Source organism: Natator depressus, chromosome 1 (assembly GCF_965152275.1).
Source record: "Natator depressus isolate rNatDep1 chromosome 1, rNatDep2.hap1, whole genome shotgun sequence".
Lineage (NCBI taxonomy): Eukaryota > Metazoa > Chordata > Testudines > Cheloniidae > Natator > Natator depressus.
The window spans coordinates 121,922,655-121,947,613 of NC_134234.1; the positions used below are offsets into that span (position 1 = coordinate 121,922,655).

A 24,959-nucleotide genomic window follows, 5' to 3' on the forward strand; every position below is an offset into this window, starting at 1 on the left:
GTAATAGGTTGCCTATATACGACAAAGACTCTAATATCTGGATGGTCCTGATAATATCAAGACATCTGGTCACCCTACTGTCACCTGAGGTCTACATGCTGGAGGACCAGGCTACAGTGATTGCCAGAGGCTAGAGCAGCTTCAGGCACAGTAGCCCACAAGTGATGATGCAGTATATCAGTCATCCTACAAGTATTTACTATGACAGCTCTGCCACTATATGTGGGGCTTAGCCCCTGATGGTCTGCTTTCCCATTTGGAAGCATTATGAAGTTTGACATTCTTTCTTAGGGGCTGAAGTAAACTAATCATTCCCTGAGGGAACTATTTTTCTATTCACTTGTTGCCAATCTTGTGCCACCTCCACCCCCCCTTAATCCCTTCCCAAAACCCCCCCTGAAAAACCACAAATGCCCATGTGTGCCGGTGTGACTATTGATAGCTGAGGGAAGTGTGAACTGACAGCATGGGGAAAATGTTTTGATTCTTTAGAATTTAAACCAGAGATTCATGGCTCAAGGTAAAAATGTACGCTGTACAAAATGATAGGCTTTTTAGCCACCTGCTGTGATGGGAGTTGTATAAATAGCTAGACTGGGTTCATCCAGGAAAATGTATGCAGCAAAATTCCTCTATTTGCGGGGGAGTGCACACAATGAAATGCTGACTACATTTTGTGAATGGACAAGTTTGCCTGTCCTTATGAGAATTTAAGAGCAGGTGGAAGTCCCTTAATTAAATGCTGCGTACTGGCTTAATGTATTTGGTTTGGTGGGAAAGGGCAGTGTCTAAAATGTGTATCTTGTTCTCCCAAAGTTAGTTTTAGCAAGTGTTAATTAAGTTCCCCAATGTTAGTATATGTTTTAAAAGAGAAACTGAACAAGTGTTCTGAAGCATGGGGGAAGATTGATCAATGGTATATGTAGTGGCCTGTCATTTGCACTGCCAAGAAAAAGTCTCTTTTTTGGTAAAATGTTTCCTTATGAAATCGCACTCTTCAATAATATGCTTAGATTCTAGTTTTAACCACCGAAATCTTCTTCTTAAGGATTTTCTCTGTACAGTAATTCAGCCTTCGTACCAGAAAGGCAAATATCAACTGCAATTAATGAGAATATTAATGTCTACCACTATTTTTAAATATTCTGTAGCATCATCCCTTTACCCAGGCATGCTCTTCCCACCCAGATCCCCATGTTCCTTAAGCTGTGGCTCTCCCATGTCTCCCTGCAGAGGGACTCTCCTATCTTCTCCTATCTCCTATTTTCGCTTCAACTCCCTTCCACCCGTCTTTATATGCATGTACATATGAACAACAATAAGTATGAAGACTCATCAAATGTATAGCTGTATGTAATAGCTATTGGAAGATAAAATTAGGCATGTGTTTCTCATACTTTAGTTTCCTTTACACGTTACATTTTCTGTCTCTTAACTGTGAGTACGTATCTTTAGCCCCAAAACATGCACTCAATCTCTTACTGGCAAACCAGACCATCTTCCAAGTATGAATCTCCTTTTTCAATGAAACTAGAGTGTACTCTGATGAAAAATAATTAAGTGTCTTTGAACTTCATCAGACCAACTATTCTAATAGTGCTTGAAATCCTGCTTTCCTGCTACAATGTTTAAAGGGACACTTGCAACTTGATCTAAAAAAAAAAAAAAATCTCAATGTCAAAAAATACCATTTTCTTGTAGAAGAATGTCCTGATTTTTAATTTCTTTTTTTAAACCCTTCTTAAGGGAACATTACTAAACTGCTTGGGTCCAACCTCAACCCTTTACCCCTTTCTCTCTATGCATGTGACTTTCAGTTGTCTCATCGACTTAAAGGCCAGAAGGAACCATCATGATCATCTAGTCTGACCTCCTGAACAATGCAGGCCACAGAACCTCACCCACTCACGCCTGAAATAGACGCCTAACTGCTGGCTGAGTTACTGAAGTCTTCAAATCATGATTTAAAGACTTCAGGTTACAGAGAATCTGCCATCTACATTAGTTTAAAGCTGTGAGTGACCCATGCTGCAGAGGAAGGCGAAAAACCCCCAGGGTCTCTACCAGTCTGACCCAGGGGAAAATTTCTTCCTGACCCCAAATATGGCGATCAGTTAGACCTGTAGTAACTCAGAGCTGTGTCCCATTACCGGCCACTGGACATATTTGCTACTAGCTGTTGCAGATTGGCTGCATGCCACTGTAGGCAGTCTTATCATACCATAACTTATCAAGCTCAGTCTTCAAGACAGTTTTGATTGATTGATTTCCCCCCCGCCACTATTCACCTTGAAGGCTGTTGAAGAACTTCACTCCTTGTTAGAAACTGTCATCTAATTTCAAGACTAAACTTACTGATAACCAGTTTATATTAAATTTTTTTTCTTGTGTCAACATTGGCGCTTCACTTAAATACCAGGGAGGGAGAGGACTTATTTACCCTCTGATGTATTTATAGAGAGCAGTCATACCTCCCCTCAGCCTTCTTTTGGTTAGGCTAAACAAACCAAGCTCTTGGAGTCTCTTCTCATAAGGTAGGTTTTCCATTCCTCTGATCATCCTAATAGTCCTTCTCTGCACCTGTTCCAGTTTGAGTTCATCTTTCTTAGAAATGGGAGACCAGAATTGCGCACAATATTCCAGATGCGGTCTCACCAGTGCCTTGTATAATGATATTAACACTTCCCTGTCTCTACAGGATATGCCTTGCCTGATGTATCCTAGGACTGCATTAGCCTTTTTCACGGCTGCATTGCACTGGCAGCTCAGTCATCCCGTATTCAACAAATATACCAAGGTCTTTCTCCTCTCTGTCACTTCCAACTGATAAATCCCCAGATTAGAGCAAAAATTCTTGTTAGTCCCTGAGTGCATGACTTTGCACTGTTAAATTTCATCCCATTTTTATTGCTCCAGTTTACAAACTCATCCAAATCTTGTATGATATCCTCTGTATTGGCAATACATCTCAACTTTGTGTCATCTGCAAATTTCATTAAAACACTCCCACTTCTTGTGCCAAGTCATTAATAAACATATTAAATAAGACAGGTCCCAAGACTGATCCCTGAGGAACTCACTAGTAACCTCTCTCCAGCCTCTCAGTTCTGTTGTGTGATCTGTTGTCTCCTCCTCCTCAAAGGAGAGCAGGTCGGTCTGGCAGGGCCTACCTTTTGTAAAACCATATTGTATTTTGTCCCAATTACCATTAACCTCTACGTCCTTAACTGTTTTTTCTCTTTCAGAATTTGTTCCAAGACCTTACATGCAATTAAGATCAAACTAATAGGCATGTAGTTTCCCAGATCACTTTCTTCCTTTCTTAAAAATAGGGACTGTGTTAGCAATTCTCCAGTCATAGGGTACAACCCCCAAGTTTACAGATTCATTAGAATTTCGTGCTATTGGGCTTGCAATTTCATGTGCCCGTTCCTTTAATATTTTTGGATGGAGATTATCTGGGCCCCCCGATTTAGTCCCGTTAAGATGTAAATTTGACGTCCACCTCAGATGTGGCAATTTCTAGTTCATTATCCTCATTTCCAGTAGCCACCCTGCCACTATAAGATCCTCATTTTCCTTATTAAAAACCGAGGCCAAGTATTTGTTTAGGTGTTGGGGCATGCCTAGATTATCTTTTATCTCCACCCCATCCTCAGTGTTTACTGGTCCAACTTCTTTGTTTTCTTTCTATTTATGTGGCTATAGAACCTGTTACTATTAGTTCTAATTGCCTTTGCAAGGTCCAGCTCTGCTTGGGTTTTGACAGTTCTCACTTTTTCCTTATGTTTTCTGACCTGCAGGAGGGTAGCTTTCCTTGTAGGCTTTCTCTTAATCTGTTCGAGATGCTTGCTCATCCAGCTTGGTCTGCAACCCTTCTCTACCAATTTTTTCCCCTTGCTTGGGATGCAGGCTTCAGATAGTTTCTGCAATTTTGACTTGAAGTAATTGCAAGTGCCCTCCACATTCAGATCCTTGCATTCTTCAGGCCAGTCCACTTCCCTAATTAATATCCTTAATTTTTTTAAAAGTTTGCTCTTTTGAAGTCAAGGCCCCTAGTTCAGATCTGTTTTTGTTTATCCTTCCATTTAGTTTAAACTGAATTAGCTCATGATCACTTGAACCAAGGTTGTCTCTTACAACCAGCTTTTATGAGTTCCTCACTACTCACCAATGCCAAATCTAAAATGGCATCACCTCTTGTTGGTTCAGCAACTATTTGGTGAATAAATCTGTCAGCTTATCCCATCCAGGAAAATCTGGGTCCTGCTATTATTAGTAGCACTTGTCCTCTAATCTGTATCTAGTTAGATAGTTTCCCATAATCACACTTTCCAGTAGTATTTATTATTTAAAAATATTCAAGGTCTCTGTCCATACCCAGATTGGATCCTGGGGTATACTACAAACCCCCAGCACAACCCCACGGGAGAATGTGGGAACTTTTTTCCCCTAAGTGATCTTGACCCTAACAGACTGTTTTATCCATTCCATCACTTCTCATTTCTTTAGTCTATGTCATCATTAATATACAATGCTACTCCACCATCTTTACCTTTTATTTCTGTCTTTCCTGAACAACACATTCCCTTCAGTTCCTTTCGTTACTCCAGTAATGACTATTATTCCTCCATGTTCTTGTTGTTCCTGTAATATCTGGTTTTACTTTCTACACCAGTAGTTCTAGTTCCTCCATTTTGTTACCCAAGTATACAAACATTAGTTGTTTCTGCTTGACGTTGCCCAGAATCCTCACCCAATTGGGTACAGTCATTCTGCTGCCAGGTTTCTTTAATGGTTTTTGATTATTTGGAACTAATCTACGAGATAAAACCAAAGTCCAGGACTACGGGGGAAAAAATCTACCTGACTGTTAGCTTCAGTTCTGCTGCCTAGGGATAAACAGCCATTGTGGGGCCTGGAAAAGAGCTTGCAGAGTAGTACGTGACAGGAAGTCCTGCTGATCATCATCAAAACAGTGAAATTGACCATATATTTGTCAGCACTTTGTGTATAAAGACTGAAAAGGAGATCCTTTCCCCCCTCCCCTCCCCACACCTTTCAAAACAATTACAATAATTTTAGGTTAACTGCACCTGTTAGATTTTTAGATAAAAGGTGATGTATTTTTTTTTTCTAGCTTGACAGTAGTGTCCTGCTAATGAATTGGAATTGGTCTCCTTCCAGTGACTTCTGCTTACCAGGAACCAGACTGTTTCTAGAGTTCATGCAGAAAATCTAAAAAAGGTCCTAATGCTGTAAATATCTCTCTGGATACTTTTTTCTGGTCTCCGCTAAGTAGTCTTTCTTTTACATTGCTACTCACTGAAAGATCAGAAGTCAGGTTGACCAGATATGTGTATTTGTTTGTTTTTTCACTTCTTTTTTTGGGCATCTTCTCACCAAGTATTCCCAAGTACTTGAGATCTCTCTCTCCCTCCCCCTCCCCCTCCCCCTCCCCCTTTGTGTTTCTTACACAAAGTCTTGGTTTGCTAGGTCTCCAAATTTCTAAACTTAAGTGTTCTTTCCTCCTTCCACCCCCACCTTTGGAGTTTTATAAATTAAAACTTTAGTTGTTTTCATGATATTAAAGTAATACAGTAGCTGTTGGGCCAAGACATTTTTTTTTCCACCAGTTAGCTTTAGAGGTTGCTTTGAATAACTTTATGTTAAGGTTGCAGTAGAGTGAATGCTCCTTTTCCAAGGGGGAGATTTTCCAAAAGTGCCTAAGGGATTTAGAAGCATGAGTTCCACTGATAGTCACTCGGACTTGTGCTCCTTTAATTCCTGGGAAAATCTCTCCTTGGAATTTTAAGGAACGCAGAGTTCAGGTTGCAATTTTCAAACAGGGCTCCCATACTATTATAACTCTCCTCACATAGAAATGCTGGTTTCACATCTTCCCTTCTTTGCTTATGTAGCCCCCTTGGGGTTTAGAGAGCATGGCCCCTTTAAAACTTTCTCCCTGAGAGAGAGGGAGTGCTGGTTGTTCCAGTGGAGAGGAGAGAAGGAGAGCGACAGAGGTGTGTCAAGAAGAACAGGAGTACTTGTGGCACCTTAAAGACTAACAAATTTATTAGAGCATAAGCTTTCGTGAGCTACAGCTCACTTCATTGGATGCATAGAATGGAACATATAGTAAATGAACACACACTCCTTCCTTCCTTCCTTCCTTCCTTCTTCCTCCTTAAATTAAGGTGTCAGTAGCTGCAAGCAAGAGAGGTACGGTATGCAGGCCCCCACATAAGCAGTCAAGAACTTGCCTAAAGCCTGGAGGGACCAAGCGGCTGACCGCAGATGCCCAAGGACAGGAGGAGCACTGTGCCAGGGAGGAATCACCCAAGAAAGACAAACCAGAGCTGGACCCAGTATATCTGTTGCTCAGAGCTGTATGGAGCTCAGAGTACTAGGGCTGGTAACTTTGCATTGGGAATAAGAAGGGAAGCTGTAGCTAGCGAAGGGGGAGGTTGTCACTCTGTGGATTTTCAGTGTGTGGCAGAAGTGGGCACCAGAGGGGTTTGTTGGGGAAAGTTTACTGGCATCAGAGATGACAAGGAGCACCTGAGATTCACTGCCAGATTGGAACCTTGCCCAAAACTCTTAGTGTAGACACATTGCTCAGTGTCTGTCCTTTCGTATTGTGGTACCACTGGGACTGTGGAACCTCGTGTTGGATGTAATCCTGTTTTACTGCTCCACCTATATTCTCTCCCCCCCCCTTGTTTTTTTTCCCCTTCATTCATCCCTCTGTAAATAAATATTTCCCTTTCCTATATTCTTTGTACTATTCCGGTGTGTATGTTTACTCCCGGGGGTTTGGAACAGGTGCCTTTGGGGTGGAAAGGAGTTTCCCTGCTGCATTCCTGGACAAACCTTTTCTTGGCCAAAACTGCCTGCAGAGGGGATTCTATCTTGGCCACGAGGGCATTAAATTTACTCATAGTATTTCGTATGGACATATCTGACTATAATACGCTGAGATGCTTTGATGCCATACCAACCTTTGCTCTTTTCATGCAAGGTACCCAGTTTTATAACCTGGACGTATGAAGCTTTTATGTAGAGTGATTTTGGGAGAATTACCTGCCACATGAAATGATAGGGCCTGATCTTGCAAGCTGCTGATCATTGTCTGAAAGGGTTTGTGCACCTTGCACGATCAGATTCTGAATGAGAAGTTGGGCATGATTCCGTTGAGAACTTACAAACCTCTTGTGTGTTCCGTGTATGAATGGGCAGTGTGATGGCATATTAAATTAAATGTTGATAAAAGCAAATTAATGCACACTGAAGGAAAAAACTTAAATTGTATACTTTACAGGGTTCCAGCTTAAGTTTATTAATTCAGGAAAGCAACCTGGGCTTAGGTAACTCAGTGAAGACTTCTGCTCAGGATGCAGCTGTGGTCAAAAACAAAGTATTGATACACAAGTAATGGGATGGTGAATAATATGGAGACTGTTATAATTATTTTGTGTAAATTCCTCCATCTTATTTTAAAGGGTTTAATAGCATTATTAGAGCCTTCCTGTGGGGCCCTGGTCAACACCCAGGATTATTGGTTGTGTGTGTTGTTTTTTTTTTTTTGTTTGTTTTGTTTTTTTAACAAACCAACCTCCAATTCCCTGTATGCAAGGGGTGAGGCGGGTGGGTTGGGCTCCCAAACCTACATAATTACTATTATGCTTTTATCAGGTCACAGATAACGTGGTAGAACCAATTTGACAACATCTTTGTATCTGTGTGGGTGGCAACTGAATGTGCATTAATGCATCCAATTTCCCCAGTGGGTCTCTGCAGTTCTTTTTGCCCAATGGAGGAAAATAAGATGCTTTCAGTGGAGGCTGGTACACAGATCTGGGCTATCCTAACTAAGAGGGATCAATTTCATCCTTGCTGTCAAAAACACTTATTTGAGGCAACTCGGAGTTGCAAATTGGGAACAGAATTATAATTTGGAAGAACTGGCTGGGCAGAGGCATCCTTTGGATTTCCCAGATAGTCAGTCAGTCGTTGAGGGCTGTCCCTTTCTTAATGCTAAAGCAATGTTATGACCTGCTACCCTCAGTGGAGTGGCAGTAGTTACAACTAAGACGCTTGCTGAAATATCAGTTTGGCCCAGAGACCTCAGAACTAGTGGGTACCTTAGAAATGCTTCATAAACTCCCCAGGCCCATGTCCACTGTGTATATTTTGTTAATGAAGAGAAATTCCATTGCTTTAGAGTTTTGTGAAAGTGCAGGAAGGAGATTTGAGTCCTTAAAAGAATCTAGGTGGCAGAGCATATTATTAATGTTAAAAATGCCTCTGTCTCAGGCTTTGCTTGATGCAACAAACAATTTTATTCAAAATGTATTGGATGCCACAGAGGTTACACAAGATAAAGGCCATATCCTCTTTGTTGGCACTGTAACAAAGAAAAAGGAACCTTGATGCTTATCCTGTGGGATTGTCCAATGGTCACGCAGCAGTGGATAGAGGTGGACATGAATTGGTGCTTGGTTTCAGCTGCAAAATCTCTGCTGAAAATTATATCCTAGGTTATGTACCTGCTATGCTGGGTTTAACCCCATGACAGACTTTGGTCCTTGGGTGTGGCAATGATCACTAAGCACATAATTTTACAAAAGGTTCTGTAGGGGAATGTGCTTTTAGTAGTTGGACTTCAGCCCCTCTTTCTCCCCAGCCTCTTTGTTCTCTTCCTCATGTCCCACTACTTGTTTCTTACCCTTCTACATTCCAGTGTGGCTGCTGTTTTCTCTTCGTCCTCAATGCCTAGGTGCCAGTCTCTCTTGTGTGCTGAATAATCTTGGAAGCTATTGTTTCAATACTGGTGCCTGCCAGCGCAGTGAGTCCCCCACTACTGGAAGGAGCAGGTGCAGAGAAAGTCTTACTCCTCCTATAGCCCTAGGATTGAGCATACTCGTTTGCTTTGTGGGTTGTCTCATGTGCAGTTCATTCCTCACATAAGTGCTGTGAGGGGACAGTGCATGCTTAGTACAGGTGGAACTTTTGGAGAATGTAGCTAATGAGTCTCTGAGCATGTGCTATTCCTAGGGGAATTCTTCATTTAAAAAAAAAAAATTCTGCGCACAACATTTAAAATTCTGCGAACTGTATTTGTCAAAATCACACTACATAATCACGCCAGTTTGAATTATTTTGGTAATTTATTTCAAAATGCCTGTCAGCAAGAATGTCTGCAACAATACAGAGAAACACAAAATTTCCCCCAGGAGAAGAGAGTTAAAGAAACCCCTGTGACAAGCCAGTTCCTGTTTTCTGTCTACCCCTCCAAGCCCAGCTGGGGGGCCAGAGACCCACAACCCCTCCTCCCCATAGCCCAGCTGCAGGGCCAGCCCAGACACACACACCTTGCCCCACCCCATGCCTCAGAGCTCAGGGATCCAGAGGGAGAAACAGCCTGATGCTCGGTCCCAGGCTTGCACGGAGTTTCCTGCGTGTGCGCGGCCCTCTCCTCTCAAGGCATGTGGGGAACTGCAGCTGCTGGTAACTCTCTAGCTCCTCCCTCCTCCCCCCGGCAGTGTCTTCTGTGTGTGAGCTGGGCTCTAAGTCCAGTGGCTCCCAGTGGCAGCCAGCAGCACTGAAGCCCTCTGTGGGGGGGGGGGGGGAAATTTTGCATGCACAGTGTTAATTTCTGCAACATTCTACGTTGCACAGTGGCACAGAATTCCCCCAGGAGTAATGTGCAAACTAATTTTCAGAGTCTTATAACTTGAACAGACATGGGAAAACTTTCACTGGGATGGTAAAAGGCACAACCCTTACACCAGAGCAGTTCCCTCTTAACGAATTTTCAAATCCCTACTCCAAAATATGGAAATGTAAGAGCTTCAAATAGGTGTACTAAATTTTTTACACAAGCAAATGTATTTTCCCTAACCCCATTCTGAGAAACCACTGAAACTTTAAAATAAATAAATCAAGCCTCTGGTGCAGGTACCTAGCATCAAAAACTTCAGTCCATATTTTTTTTATAAGCAACTGACAACAGGGTCTATAACGAGAAGTGTCCAGCAACTTTAACTATGGGTGGCTCCGCTGCGACCCTGCTCCTGGCCCTGGCTCGGGTAAGGGGAGGCGTGAGATCAAAAATTTGGGGACTGCTGGGCTAAGGTTTCATTGAGGTTTGCATGTAATAAGGACTAAAATCCCTCCCTTCGTGCTTTGAGTCCTTACAAACTTTCATTCTTTTACTAATTTCACTTCTGTCAAACGGTGCTCTGGGTATGACTATGGGATTTTTTTTTTTTTGTCCAGTAACACACTGATCTGTTTCTAATTACTGTAATTTTAAACTTGTGTGCTACAATAGCAAATTGTGGGCATGTGTGTTTATAAATAAGATCATCTCATCTTTCAGGAGACTTGTTAAGAGGCAGACAACTGTGTTTATTACCTTCAGTAGTTAGGCAAGACAAGAATTTGTCTATTTAAGAATAAAAGGCATAGATTTGCCTTTGGCATTAAGCAACCTTTCAGGGTGTTATGCTATATTGTAATCTTTGTTTCATGCATAGAATATCAAATGAACCACTAAACTGGGGGCTGCTGAAGCACTTGCAGAGCTGCGTTGTGGCTTTTCCCTATAGTGATACTGGAGAACTCATTCCTATAAGGCTACCTAGGGTGACTAGCCAGATACAAGGGATCACAGACCATGGTTGTGGAGCAGCTTTGTGAGAAGGACAGGCTAATGAAAAGGCAAGGTTAGCAGAAAGGATGGGAGGAATTCTATAGTTCTCATCTATATGGAGAATATACAACAAAGTGTGTACCGTGATTTGAGCATGTAAAGTGTTATGAAAGCACTTGTTAGTGCTTTCCCCAGTCTTCTAGCTGACACTTGCTAATGTAGATTTTTGTTGTTGGTTGTTTTTTTTTTTGTCTAGTAAAATGGCTCCTTGAAAAACCACATCAGCATAGCAGCTACTTCTGTTTCCAGTTGAGTTGACTGGTATTTGTGTCTCTGGTTAGAATATTCTGTATATTTTCTTTACTAAAATAAATAAAAATACTACATGATTTTGAGCTTGCCCTTTCTTTCAGTTAGGGACGTGCTTAACTAGAATAACAGTTAGGGACATGCTTTACAAAAGATAGTCCATTAATGAGACATGACCACAGGAAGCTATTTATTGAATGTTTTCTTGTTGTTACTTTTGGGTTTTTTGGTAGGAAGGTAGTGCTCCTGTTTACCCAGTAAAACAGCATTTTTTGTCAATTTGTCTTAGTTTCTTGCTTAGTAAACGCAGGATCTAGTTTTTACAGAGAGCACATTCTAGAAGTTGTTCTGAAATGTTTTCTTCCTCTTCTGACCTATGCCTTCAACCCTTCTGCTTAGGAAAGGTTAGGTCCAGGAGTCAGACTGCATACACTGGCTCCCTCAAGGAGGCACTATAACCCTCAGCCATCTGCTCGGTTCTTCCTGCCTCCTGCCCAGCAGGACTACAGTAGGAGGAAGAGTAGGGGTTTTAGGAGACCTCCGCCCTTGTCCTTGTCTGCGTCCATGCCTGCTTCCTGCTCCCCCAGACACTTGGCGGGGTCCAAGCAGGCCTTTTGATGGGATGCCTGGGCAATTTACTAGGCTGAAGTATGGATCCAGATTCCCCAGTTTTTGTGGACTGTTTATCCCCACTTCTATCCGGCGTGGGCCCACATTACCTCGGACTCCTCCCTGCATCCCCATGACTCCCACCCGCAGCAATCAGCTCTTTCACGGTGATCAGGAGGCTTGGGGGGGAGGGGAGAGGAGCAAGGATGTGGCGTGCTCAGGGGGAGGGGGTGGAGCAGGGGTGGGAAGAAGTGAGGTGGGGGTGGGACCTTGAGGGAAGGGGTGGAGTGGGGGCAGGCCTGGGCAGAGCTGGAGGTTGAGCATCCCCCTGCACTTTGGAAAGAACAGCAAGAGAAGCAGCTGGACGATCCACCCTCATTCACCCCCTGACTCCACCACCTCAGCCAAGCTTCACAATCATTACTGAGTACAGTATTAAATTTGTTTGTTTTAAACTTATTCTGTATGTGTACTGTGATACAGGAGGGCCAGGGAGCAGTGGGAGAGTGCTAGATATATAAACTCAAGGCTAATTAAGGCGTAGTTCCCTGTAGACTAGGGAAGGTGGCTGCAGGTTAATTGGAGCACCTGCAGTCAATTAAGGCCCTGTTAGGAACCTAATAAAACCCCCTGCGTCAGGCAGAGGAGGAGGAGGAAGGAGAAAGGACTGGAGCTTGGAGGCGCGTTGAGAGATTTGGAAGACCTGAGAATTGGAGTAAGGGAGACTCTGCCCAGCAGGACAGGGAGACTCCCTTCCCCCCAGCATCTAAGGGCCAAGGGTAACCCCACCTAAGGGGGATGAGGGTAAGAAACCTACAGGGATTGAGAAGGGCTGGGACTCAGAGCGAAGAGCAAACCCAGACCCCCTCCCCCGCTTCTTTCCTCTACCACCTTCCCAGGCTAGTAGCGGGGCCCTCGGCACCCAAGAGCAGGGGCAAAGGGTGGCATCTGAGCTCCCCACCAAGAAAAGCGCAGGACCCACCAAACTAAAATCGGCCATCTTGCCACAGTACATAATGTCTTTTATCTTGTGGGGGAAAAGAATTAGAACCTAACCCTCCCTATTTACATTAATTCTTACAGGGAAATTGGATTCACTTAACATTGTTTCACTTAGTCGCATTTTTCAAGAACATAACTACAACGTTAAGAGAGGAGTTACTGTGCTTGAAAACTGTTATGTCCCTTCTCTTTTCTTCTCCAGGTAAACCAAACCAATTTTTTCAATTTTCCCTGTTAGGTCCTGTTTTCTAGACTTTTAATCATTTTTATTGCTCTTCTCTGGACTTTCTCAGATTTATCCACATCTTTCCTGAAATGTGGCACCCAGAACTGTATACGGTACTCTAGTTGAGCCTTAATCAGCACGGACTAGAACAGAAGAATTACTTCTCGTGTCTTCCTTACAACACTCCTGCTAATACCATGTGTACTACCAGTTTGCAGTGCTCCCGTTTGGCCTGTCAGCGGGTGTTCACAAAGTGCATGGCAGGCGTTGCGGCCTTCCTGAGGAAACAAGGGGTTCAGGTCCACCCATACTGCAACGACCGGCTGATCAGAGGTCGGACCAAAGCCCAGGTAGAGACAGATGTAAAGTTAATACAGTCAACTTTCCAGGACTTAGGCCTGTCAATAAATACCCAGAAGTCTACCCTCTCCCCAGTTCAAAGGATAGAATTTATTGGGGCAATCCTTGACTCAGTCCAAGCCAGAGTTTTCCTCCCAGAAGCCCAGTTCTAACTGAAAGGGGCACTTGCAGAGAGCCTCAGGAACCACCCCATCACTGCCTAAAGCTCGTGGGCCATATGGCATCATGCATCTATGTTGTCCAACGTGCAAGACTATGGCTCAGATCTCTTCAGGCTTGGTTGGCGTTGGTATATGCAGTGGGCTGGCACCACTTGGACACAGTAGTCACGCTTCCCCCATCAGTGATTGCTTCCTTTGGTGGCTGGACCCGTTGGCAGTGTGTGATGGAGTCCCTTTCTGGAGACCCCATCCGTCAGGGTGTCTTGTCACAGATGCTTCAGTGATGGGCTGGGGAGCTCATTTAGGGCCCCTCAGAACTCAATACCTCTGGTCTCCAGAGGAGCTCGTGCTACACATCTATGTCAGGGAGCTCAGGGTGGTTCGCCTAGCCTGCCAGGCATTTCAAAACCACTTGGAGGGCAAGTGTGTCTCAGTCCTCACAGACAACAGCAATGTTTTATATAAGCAGGCAGTGGGGGCACAGGGCACTGCTTGTGGGAAATCTGCATAGCCCACTCGATCCACCTCAAGGCCTTCTATCTGCTGGGGTCACAGAACAAGCTAGCGGATCACCTCAGCAGATCCTTCTCCAGCCACCATAAATGGTCCAGACGTTGTGAAATGCCCCTTCCAGAAGTGGGGGACTCCCCACATAAATCTGTTCATGATGCGGCACAACAGGAAGTGTCTTCAGTTCTGCTCCTTCCTGGGCCACAGCCCAGGATCACTCAGTGTTTGGTGTGGCTGACAGGACACCCCATTTGAACCACTGGCAATGTGGTTCTCTGCTCTACCTATCCTTGAAGGTAGCCTTCCTAGTGGCCATTACTTCTGTCAGAAGGGTCTCAGAAATCCTAGCTCTTGCGTCGGAGCTGCCTCATACAGTCATCTTCAAGATCAAGATTCTATTGTGACCACATCCAGTAACCAGGGTATCTTCCTTCTGGTCTTCTATCCGAAGTCACATGCCAATAGAGAGGAACAGAGACTCCATTCGCTGGATGTCAGATGTGCACTAGCCTTCTATATAGAAAGGACTAAATCATTTTGAAAATCTACACAGCTTTTTGTGGTCATTGCAGACAGGATGAAAGGCCTTTCAGTCTCTGCCAGAGAATCTCATTGTGGATCACTTCCTGTATCCTCACATGCTACGACCCCGCAAAGGTCCTCCTGCCCTAATGGTGCATTCTGCCAGGGCTCAAGCATCTTCGGCTGCATTCGTAGCTCAAGTTCCTATCCAGGACGTCTGTAGAACGGAATGTGGTAGTCAGTCCATACCTTGGCATCTCATTATGCCATCACCCAGCATACTAGACACGACGTGGGTTTTGGCTGAGCGGTATTACAATCAGCATGCCAATGAACTCTGAACCTTCCGCCGCCGCAACTGTTTGGGAGTCACCTACGTCGGAATGGACATGAGCAAACACTCAAATTAAAAACGGTTAGTAAACTTCCATAACTGTTCTTCGAGATGTGGTGCGCATGTCCATTCCAACCCCCCTGCCCTGCCACCAGCCCGTCTGGTGGAGTTAGCCGGCAAGAAGGAACTGAGGAGGTGACAGGTCGGCGGGCACCTTTTATACTGACACCATGGGGGCACCAGAGCTGACCTGACAGATACCACTGAGGGGGAAAAACTTTTTGGTGGCGGTGCTTGGGGTGAGTACACACCTATATTGAAATGGACATGAGCAACACATCTAGAAGAACAGTTACGGAAGCTTAGTAACTGGTTTTGTGTGCGTGAGGTAAATGGGTGAGGAGGGGGACTAGATACTAAAGGCTTGTCTACATCATGGGGTAATGTGCACTACAGGGGTGTGACTTCTAAAGCACACTCTCATCTGTTGCACATGACTGATCCGTGTAGATCCTGCTGGGGCTCATTAAAAGTTTTGTAGCATGTTTTAACTTAGTACTGTTTCAAACTGTTAACAGTACTACATTAAAAGTACACTAGGGAACTTTAATGCATAACAGCAGGGTCTACAAAGACCAGTTAGTGCATGGCACACATTAGTGTGCTTTAGAAATCACACCAGTAGTGCCACTGCTGCTCTGTATAGACAAGTTCTGATAGTTGTGTTGTAGGATATGGATATTGAGTAGCCAATTAGAATTCAGCATGTGCTTAACCTAAGAAATAAGGAGAACATCCTTTTATTTGTAAGTACTCCATTTCCATACAGATTTCAATAACTATATGAAATTGCCTTTTTAAAGTTACATGAGGACACTGGATTTGTTTAAGACATACCTGAATATTTATATTAAATTATATTATATTTTAAAAGTAATTGTGTCCTGTAAATGTCACAATAATAAGTTGGGCAATAATAAACATTCCCAACTTCCTGTCTTACTGATAAGTTTCATCTTCAGGATTCTAGATTGTCATATAATCATGTATTTAAAGTCTCTGCTTTGTATCAGGACCATATTGAAATTATTTGACTCACATGCAGCTACTGTACTATCTTCAGATTAGCTTGCATCTTAAATGTGCATAGAGGTTACATGTGCAAGTGACTTTGAGGTCTCTTTTTCTACAGACTTCATATTTTAGGATCTAAAGTGATTTTTGGTAAACTTGCAGTCCTTTGGGATGACTCAGGCAATTCCTTGGAATCACTACTCCAAAGATCTGGCCAATGAGGGGGAATTTTAAGACTGCTCCAAAATACATACAACTCAAGGAAAGCTAGATTTCCAGACACTGTTCCCTTTTGAAAGAGGTCCATTCTTTGCTAAATCTGTTTGGCACAGTGACAGCACTGAGGACAAATGCTGAAAATAATTTAACTGAATTAATAAGTAAATTCTCCTACTTGCCAGGTCTTGTAGTGGCAAAGAACTGTAAGGTGATTAATATTCAATACATATTTTTGTTCTCTGAGCAAGAGCTTTTAACTGTTGGAAGAGACTGTTTGGTCAAAGGTGAAAAACCAGGTTTGTGGCTGATGGACAGAACTATAGATGGCTGTGTAACAATGGTAAGACCTCTGAAAGAAAAGCTAGGTTACAGCATTTCTGTAACTATGGAAGAAAACTGTGTACCGAGGAAACTTTGGTCAGGTGTTGGGTTCCTTGTGATTTAGAGCAGGGGTAGTTCATTAATTTTTTGTCAAGGTCTAAATTTCTTGGTTCAAGTATAGTGAAGGTCCAGACTCCAGAGAAAGTAATGATAGATAAAAATATTTCCGCGTCCGTTCAAAAGTGTCTGGTGGTGCAGATTTGGCCCACGGTTTGCCTATTGACTACCCCTGCTTTAGAGCCTCTATGTGCCTAACAATTACATTTGATTGATTGGCCACTACTGTAAATCTATTTTGGTGTCTGAAGCAGAGTACTTAATATTGCTGAGCACAGACCATGTGGTTGGTGCAGTGCAACAAAGGAAAAAAAAATAGTCCAGGTCCCAAGGGACTTATGTTCTAAAAAATATAGATGACACAACTCACATATATAATGGATGATAAGATGAACTCACCTTAAAGCCATGCTGTGAGAATACTAACTTCTCTAATAGCGCTTTCACTTCTAGTACTAGTAATCACTCTGTTTTGATATGAAGTCTTCTGTGGTTTTAGTTTCAGCCAGTACTTACAAGGTGGTGGTGTGTAAAGCACTGCCTCAGATAACATTAAACTGTGTCTTCTCAAATATTTAAGCCAGTAACTGCTCTTTTTTAATATATTGTTGAGTTTTTCCGGGACTCTTCAGAAGTGTGCCATGTTAGTATTTCTTAAAAACTTTTTTCCTGAGTCGTCTTCCACAGTAAAGATGGAAGTCACGTGGGTTTGAATTGGAATAAAATACTTTGTTTTATTTATTATATTACACTGCTTAGAAAAATGGGGTGTTTGAACAGATTTCAGTTTCCCTGCAGTGTTCTCGCTCCAGCATAGGGAATCTTCAGAGCTAGTTGTTGTCATTATGTTTCTAATCAACAATGGTATAGCTAGGGCAAGCTTTATTAACATGTCTGGGGCCAGTGATTTAATTGGTTATAAATTACTTCTCCAAAGTTTTACTTTAGTTAGTAATTAGCTACTAAAGGTTACTTGAGGAATCTTACAACAGAAGACTTCTGTAAACTGAGTGCTCGAATATAAGGACATTAGGTGGTGGAGACTATGGGGTCTGTCATAGTTTATTTTTGTTAAGATTCTGTTTAGTATGCGCTCCTTCATATATAAAATAAGCTGCTATCTCTGCCCCAGATTACCGGTAGCCTATCTTAATAAGACAGACATGATTGTGTTCCTTTTAAAATAATTAACAAACATATGCTTGTATAATAATGAAATTGTCTGCCTGAATGATTTAAAATGGAGTTTTAATAACTAGACCCAGTTTAAACATATTTAAAGTTTGCTAGATCACGTGCTTTAGAAAAAAATTGGTTACGCTTTTTCCGGTAGGCCCATGGTTAGAAATGCTCAGATTCCTTTTACAATGAGTTTGCAAAAAAATCAAGTTTAGCTGTACCATCCCACACAGCTTTCAAAATCTGTTTCACACTGAGGGTGCAGGCCAATAAAATGCTGAAGAGGATTCTAAACCAATCTTAAAATGGCTAATGCCAATCAGATTGAAGAGAGGATAAAAGGAGCTGTGAATCTGAAACCTCTAATTACTGTTTTTATCTGACATTATCTCAGTGGTACCAAGAGATAATCCATCAGAGATAATTTTCCCTTCTGTTGATTTTTTGCCCATTAGATCATTTTTGGCTTACAGGGTTTCTTCGTTTTGTTGAGCATGATCAGCCATGACATCCACCTGAGGCCAGTTTCTTTGAAACAAGCCATGGTAACTGTTTTTGCTCATTGTATAAATATGTTCATAGTTTACCAGTGCATTTTTTAACTTCTGTCTAATGCAAACTGTAAATGTGCCCTTCACTTAAACCACTCTAAGTTGTGTGTACCTACCTTTTTGAAGAGACAAACTAGAGGAGGCAGTCTCTGGAGGTTATTCCATTAAAATAACGTTGTGTTTGGTTTTAAGAAACTTAATTCCTTTTTTAAACCATATCAGTGCTAAAAGAACTTAGTGATTGCTCAGTGTTTGTGATTTTTTTAGAAAGCATGTATTGCATTATACGGCTTGTACTGAATAATACCAAAACAGGATTGTATGGTTGCTGTCATAAGACACATAGAATCTTGAATATAGTATTGAGCATTGTAAAGTCTTCAGTTTAGTTTATCTTTAATCCTTAAGATACTGTCTAGCTTCAGTGTCTTATACACTAAGGACTAGGGTGACCAGATAGCAAGTGTGAAAAATAGGAACTGGGGGTGGGGGGTAATAGGTGTTTACATAAGAAAAAGCCCCAAATATCGGGACTGTCCCTATAAAATCAGGACATCGGGTCACCCTCCGAAGGACAGACCAGTGTCTGGAGGGTGTTGGGAAGGTTGGGGAGGCTGAGGTAGGAGAAGAGTGTCTGTGGCCACCGAGGCAGTGGTGAGTAGGGACTTTTGCCTAGGGTTCTGAGTGAGCCTACTTCACTTCTGCTGGGAATGATTACCTGCACTCTGCCTCCCCTAGTTGCTGGTAATTGACCACTCCTTCAGTCTGGAGCGAGCAGCAGGGAGATAGAGGAAATGGGTATAAAGTAGGGCTGTCAATTAATCGCAGTTAACTCTTGCGATTAACTCAAAAATTAATCGTGACTTAAAAAATTAATTGCAGTTTTAATTGCCGTTTTAATCACACTGTTCAACAACAGTATACCAATTGAAATGTACTACATATTTCGGATGTTTTTCTACATTTTCATATATATATTGTATTCTGTGTTGTAATTGAAATCCAAGTGTATATTATTTTTGATTACAAATATTTGCACTGTAAAAATGATTAACAAAGATTTTTCAATTCACCTCATACAAGTACTGTAGTGCAATCTTTTTGTCATGAAAGTGCAACTTAGAAATGTAGATTTTTTTTGTTACATAAGTGCACTCAAAAACAAAACAGTGTAAAACTTCAGAGCCTACAAGTCCACTCAGTCCTACTACTTGTTCAGCCAATTGCTAAGACAAACAGCTTTGTTTACATGTACAGGAGATAATGATGCCCTCTTCTTATTTACAGTGTCACCAGAAAGTGAGAACAGGCATTTGCATGGCACTTTTGTAGCCAGCGTTGCAAGGTATTTACGTGCCAGATATGCTAAACGTTCATATGCCCCTTCATGCTTCGGCCACCATTCCAGAGGACATGCTTCCATGCTGATGACTCTTGTTTAAAAAAAAAATATGCATTAATTAAACTTGTGACTGAACTGCTTGGGGGAGAATTGTATGTCCCCCTGGTTTGTTTTACCTGCGTTCTGCCATATATTTCATGTTACAGCAGTCTCGGATGATGACCCAGCACATGTTCGTTTTAAGAACATTTTCACTTCAGTTTTGACAAAAACGCAAAGAAGGTACCAATGTGAGATTTTCTAAATATAGCTACAGCACTTGACCCAAGATTTAAGAATCTGAAGTGCCTTCCAAAATCTGAGAGGGATGAGGTGTGGAGCATGCTTTCAGAATTCTTAAGAAAAGCAACACTCTGATGCAGAAACCACAGAATCCAAACCACCAAAAAAGAAAATCAACCTTCTGCTGGTGGCATCTGACTCGGATCATGAAAATGAACATGCATCGGTTCACACTGCTTTGGACTGTTATTGAGCAAAACCCGTCGTTAGCATGGATGCATGTCCTCTGGAATGGTAGTTGAAGCATGACAGGACATATATGAATCTTTAGCGCATCTGGCACGTAAATGTCTTGCAACACCAGCTACAACAGTGCCATGAGAGAGTCTGTGCTCACTTTCAGGTGACGTTGCAAACAAGAAGTGGGCGACATTACCTCCTTCAAATGTAAACAAACTTGTTTGAGCAATTGGCTGAACAAGAAGTAGGACTGAGTGGACTTGCAGACTCTGAAATAATAGTTTTATTTTTGAATGCACTTTTTTGGTACATAATTCTACATTTGTAAGTTCAACTTTCATGATAGACATTGCACGACAGTACTTGTATTAAATGAACTGAAAAATACTATTTCTCTTTTTTTTACGGTGCAAATACTTGTAATCAAAAATAAATATAAAGTGAGCACTATACCCTTTGTATTCTGTGTTGTAATTGAAATCTATATATTTGAAAATGTAGAAAACATCCAAAAATATTTAAATAAATGGTATTCTATTGTTTAACAGTGTGATTAATTGCACGATTAATCACGGTGTGATTTTTTTTTTTTTTTTTTTTTTTTATCGCTTGACAGCCCTACTATAAAGTCCACAGCGGTTTTTCTGTGAAGAAATGGGATTAATGTCTCGGAGGAGATGGACTAGCAATGTGAGGCTCCCAGTCTGGTGAGGGTGGGATCTCCTCGTGCTCAGTGGAATTGGGGAGGCCTCAGTAAGCAGAAAAGCTCTTGTCTGAGGGGAGGGAACAGGAGTAGGGAAGGACATGTAGCTTCTGCTGTGAGACAGTGAACAAGGGCTGTGTGTAACTTTTCAACCCATTGCCCCAGTTTAGAAAGCCTTTTTTAAGAATACTTGACTAATAATTGACCACATTAAATGTGTTAACAGGTTGGTTATTGTGTTAGGGGAAGGGAGAATGATTAAGACTCCATTTAATACACCTGCCTTCTCTCAAATAGGATATCTGGGTTTTCTTTGCAGGTGTTCCGGAAGGACCTCATTAGTGCCATGAAACTTCCAGACTCTCACCATGTTAACCCTGATGAATATTACCTCTTTGCGGACACATGGAAACAAGAATGGGAAAAGGGTGTTCAGGTCCCAGCCAGTCCTGACACGATTCCACAGCCTTCTCTCAGGTAATTGGTCTTAAACATTGAATGTGTTTGGTACTGGACAAAACATAAAATGAGTCTGTCTCAAAGGATTTACAATCTAATTGCAGCTAACGCTTGCTTGATTGCTTGCTTAGTATACTTAAACCTGTGGTACAACTGTCTCCCAAGTCCAAAAATCTTTTAAAATTAAAATATTACCAATTTAGAGTCAACGTCAGTGGTGCTTGAGGCTGGGAGAGAATAGGCAGATCTGAACTGAAGGAAGAAAGCAAACATGCAATACTCAGAACTAGGATCAAACTAAAAAACAAAAATGCTTTCGTTGAGCATTTGGTGCACTGCATAAAACAGTCATCTAACTTATTGTTGACCAAATAAAATTCCAAATAGAAAACAGTATTCTGTTGCACTGGTTATATTCCATAAATCTGCCCATAAAAACAGGACAATATGAATTGTAATAATGCAGCAAACACTTAATCCTCCTCGGACGGGATGTAGTCTCCAATAGTGATTGATATCTGTCAAAGCTTCAGAGGAAGGTAAGAACCTCCCAGAATCATTTTTTGGGGGCATGTAACCTGTTTCTGCCCTGACATAAGGGGCTGGGAAGTTTCACTGTAAAATAAATATATTACAGTCGGGGGGTGTGTGTGTGTGTGTGTGTGTGTGTGTGTGTGTGTGTATATATAATCTCTCTCTCTCTCTCTCTCTCTCTCTAAATATAAATAAATAAAATAGATGGAAATGCTATTCAGTCTCCTAAACACTCTACCACTTCTATTATATTTACCTTCTATTTTACATTTTCCAGTTTAATTGCAGGATCAAGGGCATTAGTTATGCATTGGTGGACCTCTGTGCACTAGCAGAGCCTCTTTGACTTTGGGGCTTAAATAACTCCAGTCTTCAGAGTTGCTAATCATTTGTGAGCCCCTCCAAGAAGACCTCTAACCACTTTTTTCCTTTTTGAAATGTGGTGACTGACACTTTGCGGATCACCCAGACCAGTAAGGGGTTCTGTCACCACCTGCCTGTAATCTTGGGGCTTTTTCGCAGTATCTCTATGGTTCAGATCTCCGACACCAGTAGCCAACTCACAAGCAGAAAATCTCACCCTGCTTTTTCAGCCTAATTATCCTTGCAAGGTGATACTTGCAGTCTCAAGTCTCCCCAAATCCATCCTCCTTGAATTTTTAAGTACCAGACAATTGGATAGGTCCCCTCTGATTTGTCATCCCCAAAGGCATGAAACTAGACCCCTCCCCCCCCTCCCAGATACCAGCTTTCTTTGGCATATACACTCTGTATAGTTTGCACACCAGAGACCTATTTGAGGTATAAATAAACCAACAGTGTAGTTAATAGAAAAAAACACAGATTCAAAGATAAAATAGTATGGGAAAGTGAACATAAAGATGCAATCTCAGGCTTTACTCTTCCCTTTTAGATAAAACCCTCTTTCTAATACAAGTTATGTATTGCCTTTTAACAGCTTCCCAGCGTACCTCCAGCATTCATGGACAGCCTCCCGCTTAGACTATCTCTCAGTTTCTGGATAAAAACTCTCCATTTTAAGCCTGCTTTTAAAAGGCTTTTTTCCCTTTGACCACAGTGACTTTATGATTCAGGTTAAGATTTTGTCGGGTTATTTTTAGGAAAAGTCATGGACAGGTCGTGGACAATAAACAAGAATTCATGGGAGCCGTAGCCCCCCGACCCACGGAGGTGGACAGCTGGAGCCCTGAAGTCACAGAAGTCACAAATCATGGAATCTGTGACCTCTGTGACAACTCATAGCCTTACTCGTGGTTATTCAGGATGGGGGGAATCCCCTCTTGACTTGGTATCCTGTGGGTGGGATGTCTCCTCATAAAGTCTAATGGTACATCATTTGTCTTTTTCTGGGCTGGACAGTGGACTGTTTACATGAAACAGGATTCAAGTAAAGACCTGGCTTGGGAGGGGCCCCTACCTGCTTGACTGCTCACTGCCCTGCTGTGAAGTGTAGTTGAAGTTGTTGTACAGATTGAACACGGTTTTGGTATACATAAATACATAGATTCATAACCATCGTTTGTATACATATCTCATAATGACCATCACGTTCAGAACATTACAAGCTTTCGTAAGACCTTACTCAATATGCTTTTGTAGTACAGTAATACAGTATGCAATCAGTTGGTTCAACTGCTCATTTGAACTGCTCATTCCAAATGGAATGTAATATTTGAGAAGCAGGTATGCAAAAATAAAAGTGAATTTTGACATAGTTCAAAATTTTCAATGTTTTAAGCACCAATGGGTGAGATTTTCAAAATAGCCTAAGTAATTTAAGAGCACAAGTTTCACTGAAGTTAGTAGGACTTGTGTTCTCAAGTCACTTAAGCACTTTCGAAAATCCTACTTTTAGGTACCTAAATTTAGGTTTTTGACCATAATTTCATTTTAATGCAGCACAGTTGAGCGTCCTAATGCTGTTTTGTTTTAACTCTTGCAACATGCTGAATATAATCTCTTTCCTGAAGTATTATGAAAATCAGTTAATTCAGAATCCATCAGTAAGAAACATTTCTTGTTCTGTATTATGCATGGTCTTACTACTTAGTTAAATTTCATCCGTCTGCTCAGTTCCTCAGGCTGAGTAGAGTTGTCACAACTTCTGTGTAGTTTAGTTGTTGCCAGACTTCTTTCTTGCCACCAACCCTCTTCTCAAGATAGCTGCTTACTATACAGAAGTTCAGTGGTTTCAGTACTGAAACCCCAGAAGATTAGGAAAGGATAAACTCTTCTTACACAACAGTGTTTGTTTAATGTATGGTGGTTTTTTGTTTTTTGTTTTTTTTAAGCAGGGATGGATGAAAACATCGATGCCAGGTCTACACAAGTAAAGATTTGCCAGTATAGCTGTGCTGGCAAATCCTCCTAGTGTAGGCATGGTCTATAGTACCAGAAAAATGCTTTTTCTGGTAATACTTTATACTCGTTCCTGAGCTAAACAAGTGCCTTTGACAACATATTTATCTCGATATAACTGTATTTAGCTAGGGCTTTTGTGAGTACAGAAATGTAAAAAAAAAAAAAACAAATAACCCACTCGTAACTGAGCTACTATACCATAGCAGTTTCTAGAAAAAGGAGGAGGAGGAAAAGAAACAGCTAAGCGAGGAGGAGAGGCAACAAAGGAAAAGGGGGAGGACGACAGGGCAGGAAAACAGTACTTATTCTAACACTGGTAACTCACATTGCCCAGTAAGAATTGTGGGTCATCAAAGTTCAGAGAAATAACCCAAATATCTATTTTGATGACTTGCTAGACTACCACATAAGTGTACTTTCCTCCTTTCACAAGAATTTTCTTCTTTGCTTGCCTAATTCTACAAAGCACAATGCATTTCACATATGGAAGTATTCTGTTCAGTCTCCCACTGCAGCCCTTTCATGTGTAGACCCTCTTGCATTAAATACAGAGAGAAACTGACTTTTTGTTTAAGATTAGCTTTTCCTTTCACATAAGGCACTTTACAGTGGCACAATGGGCTTCATTACTGAAGCATCTGGTGGGACTAAAGGACACACAGGTCAACATTCTCCCTTGTTACCTGGTTATTTTAGCTATGTTCTTTCTCCTTCAGTGTCCACTTGGCAACAGATTTCTTCTTACACACCCAAAATAATACTATAAGCATTGGCTTCTATAAGGTGTCATTTGAAAATGAATGTAAATAGGGACTATTTATCCAAAATGTGGAGCATGCATCTATTTTCTTCCCCTTCCATTGCCA

General features: G+C 41.7%; 1 protein-coding gene across 4 annotated transcripts in view; it reads left to right on the forward strand.

The window, feature by feature from the left end:
- The window catches only part of JADE3 (jade family PHD finger 3), an 87,285-nt gene that overhangs the window by 45,602 nt on the left and 16,724 nt on the right, over positions 1-24,959 (forward strand). For 2 of the 4 annotated variants that reach the window (XM_074965842.1, XM_074965835.1), the window contains 2 exons: positions 18,074-18,145; positions 21,038-21,195. In XM_074965842.1, coding sequence (XP_074821943.1) covers positions 18,074-18,145; positions 21,038-21,195 — 230 coding nt within the window. Of the gene's footprint in view, positions 1-12,658; positions 12,780-18,073; positions 18,146-21,037; positions 21,196-24,959 lie in introns of all 4 variants that reach the window. The other 2 variants (XM_074965860.1, XM_074965852.1) reach the window with 2 other exon arrangements.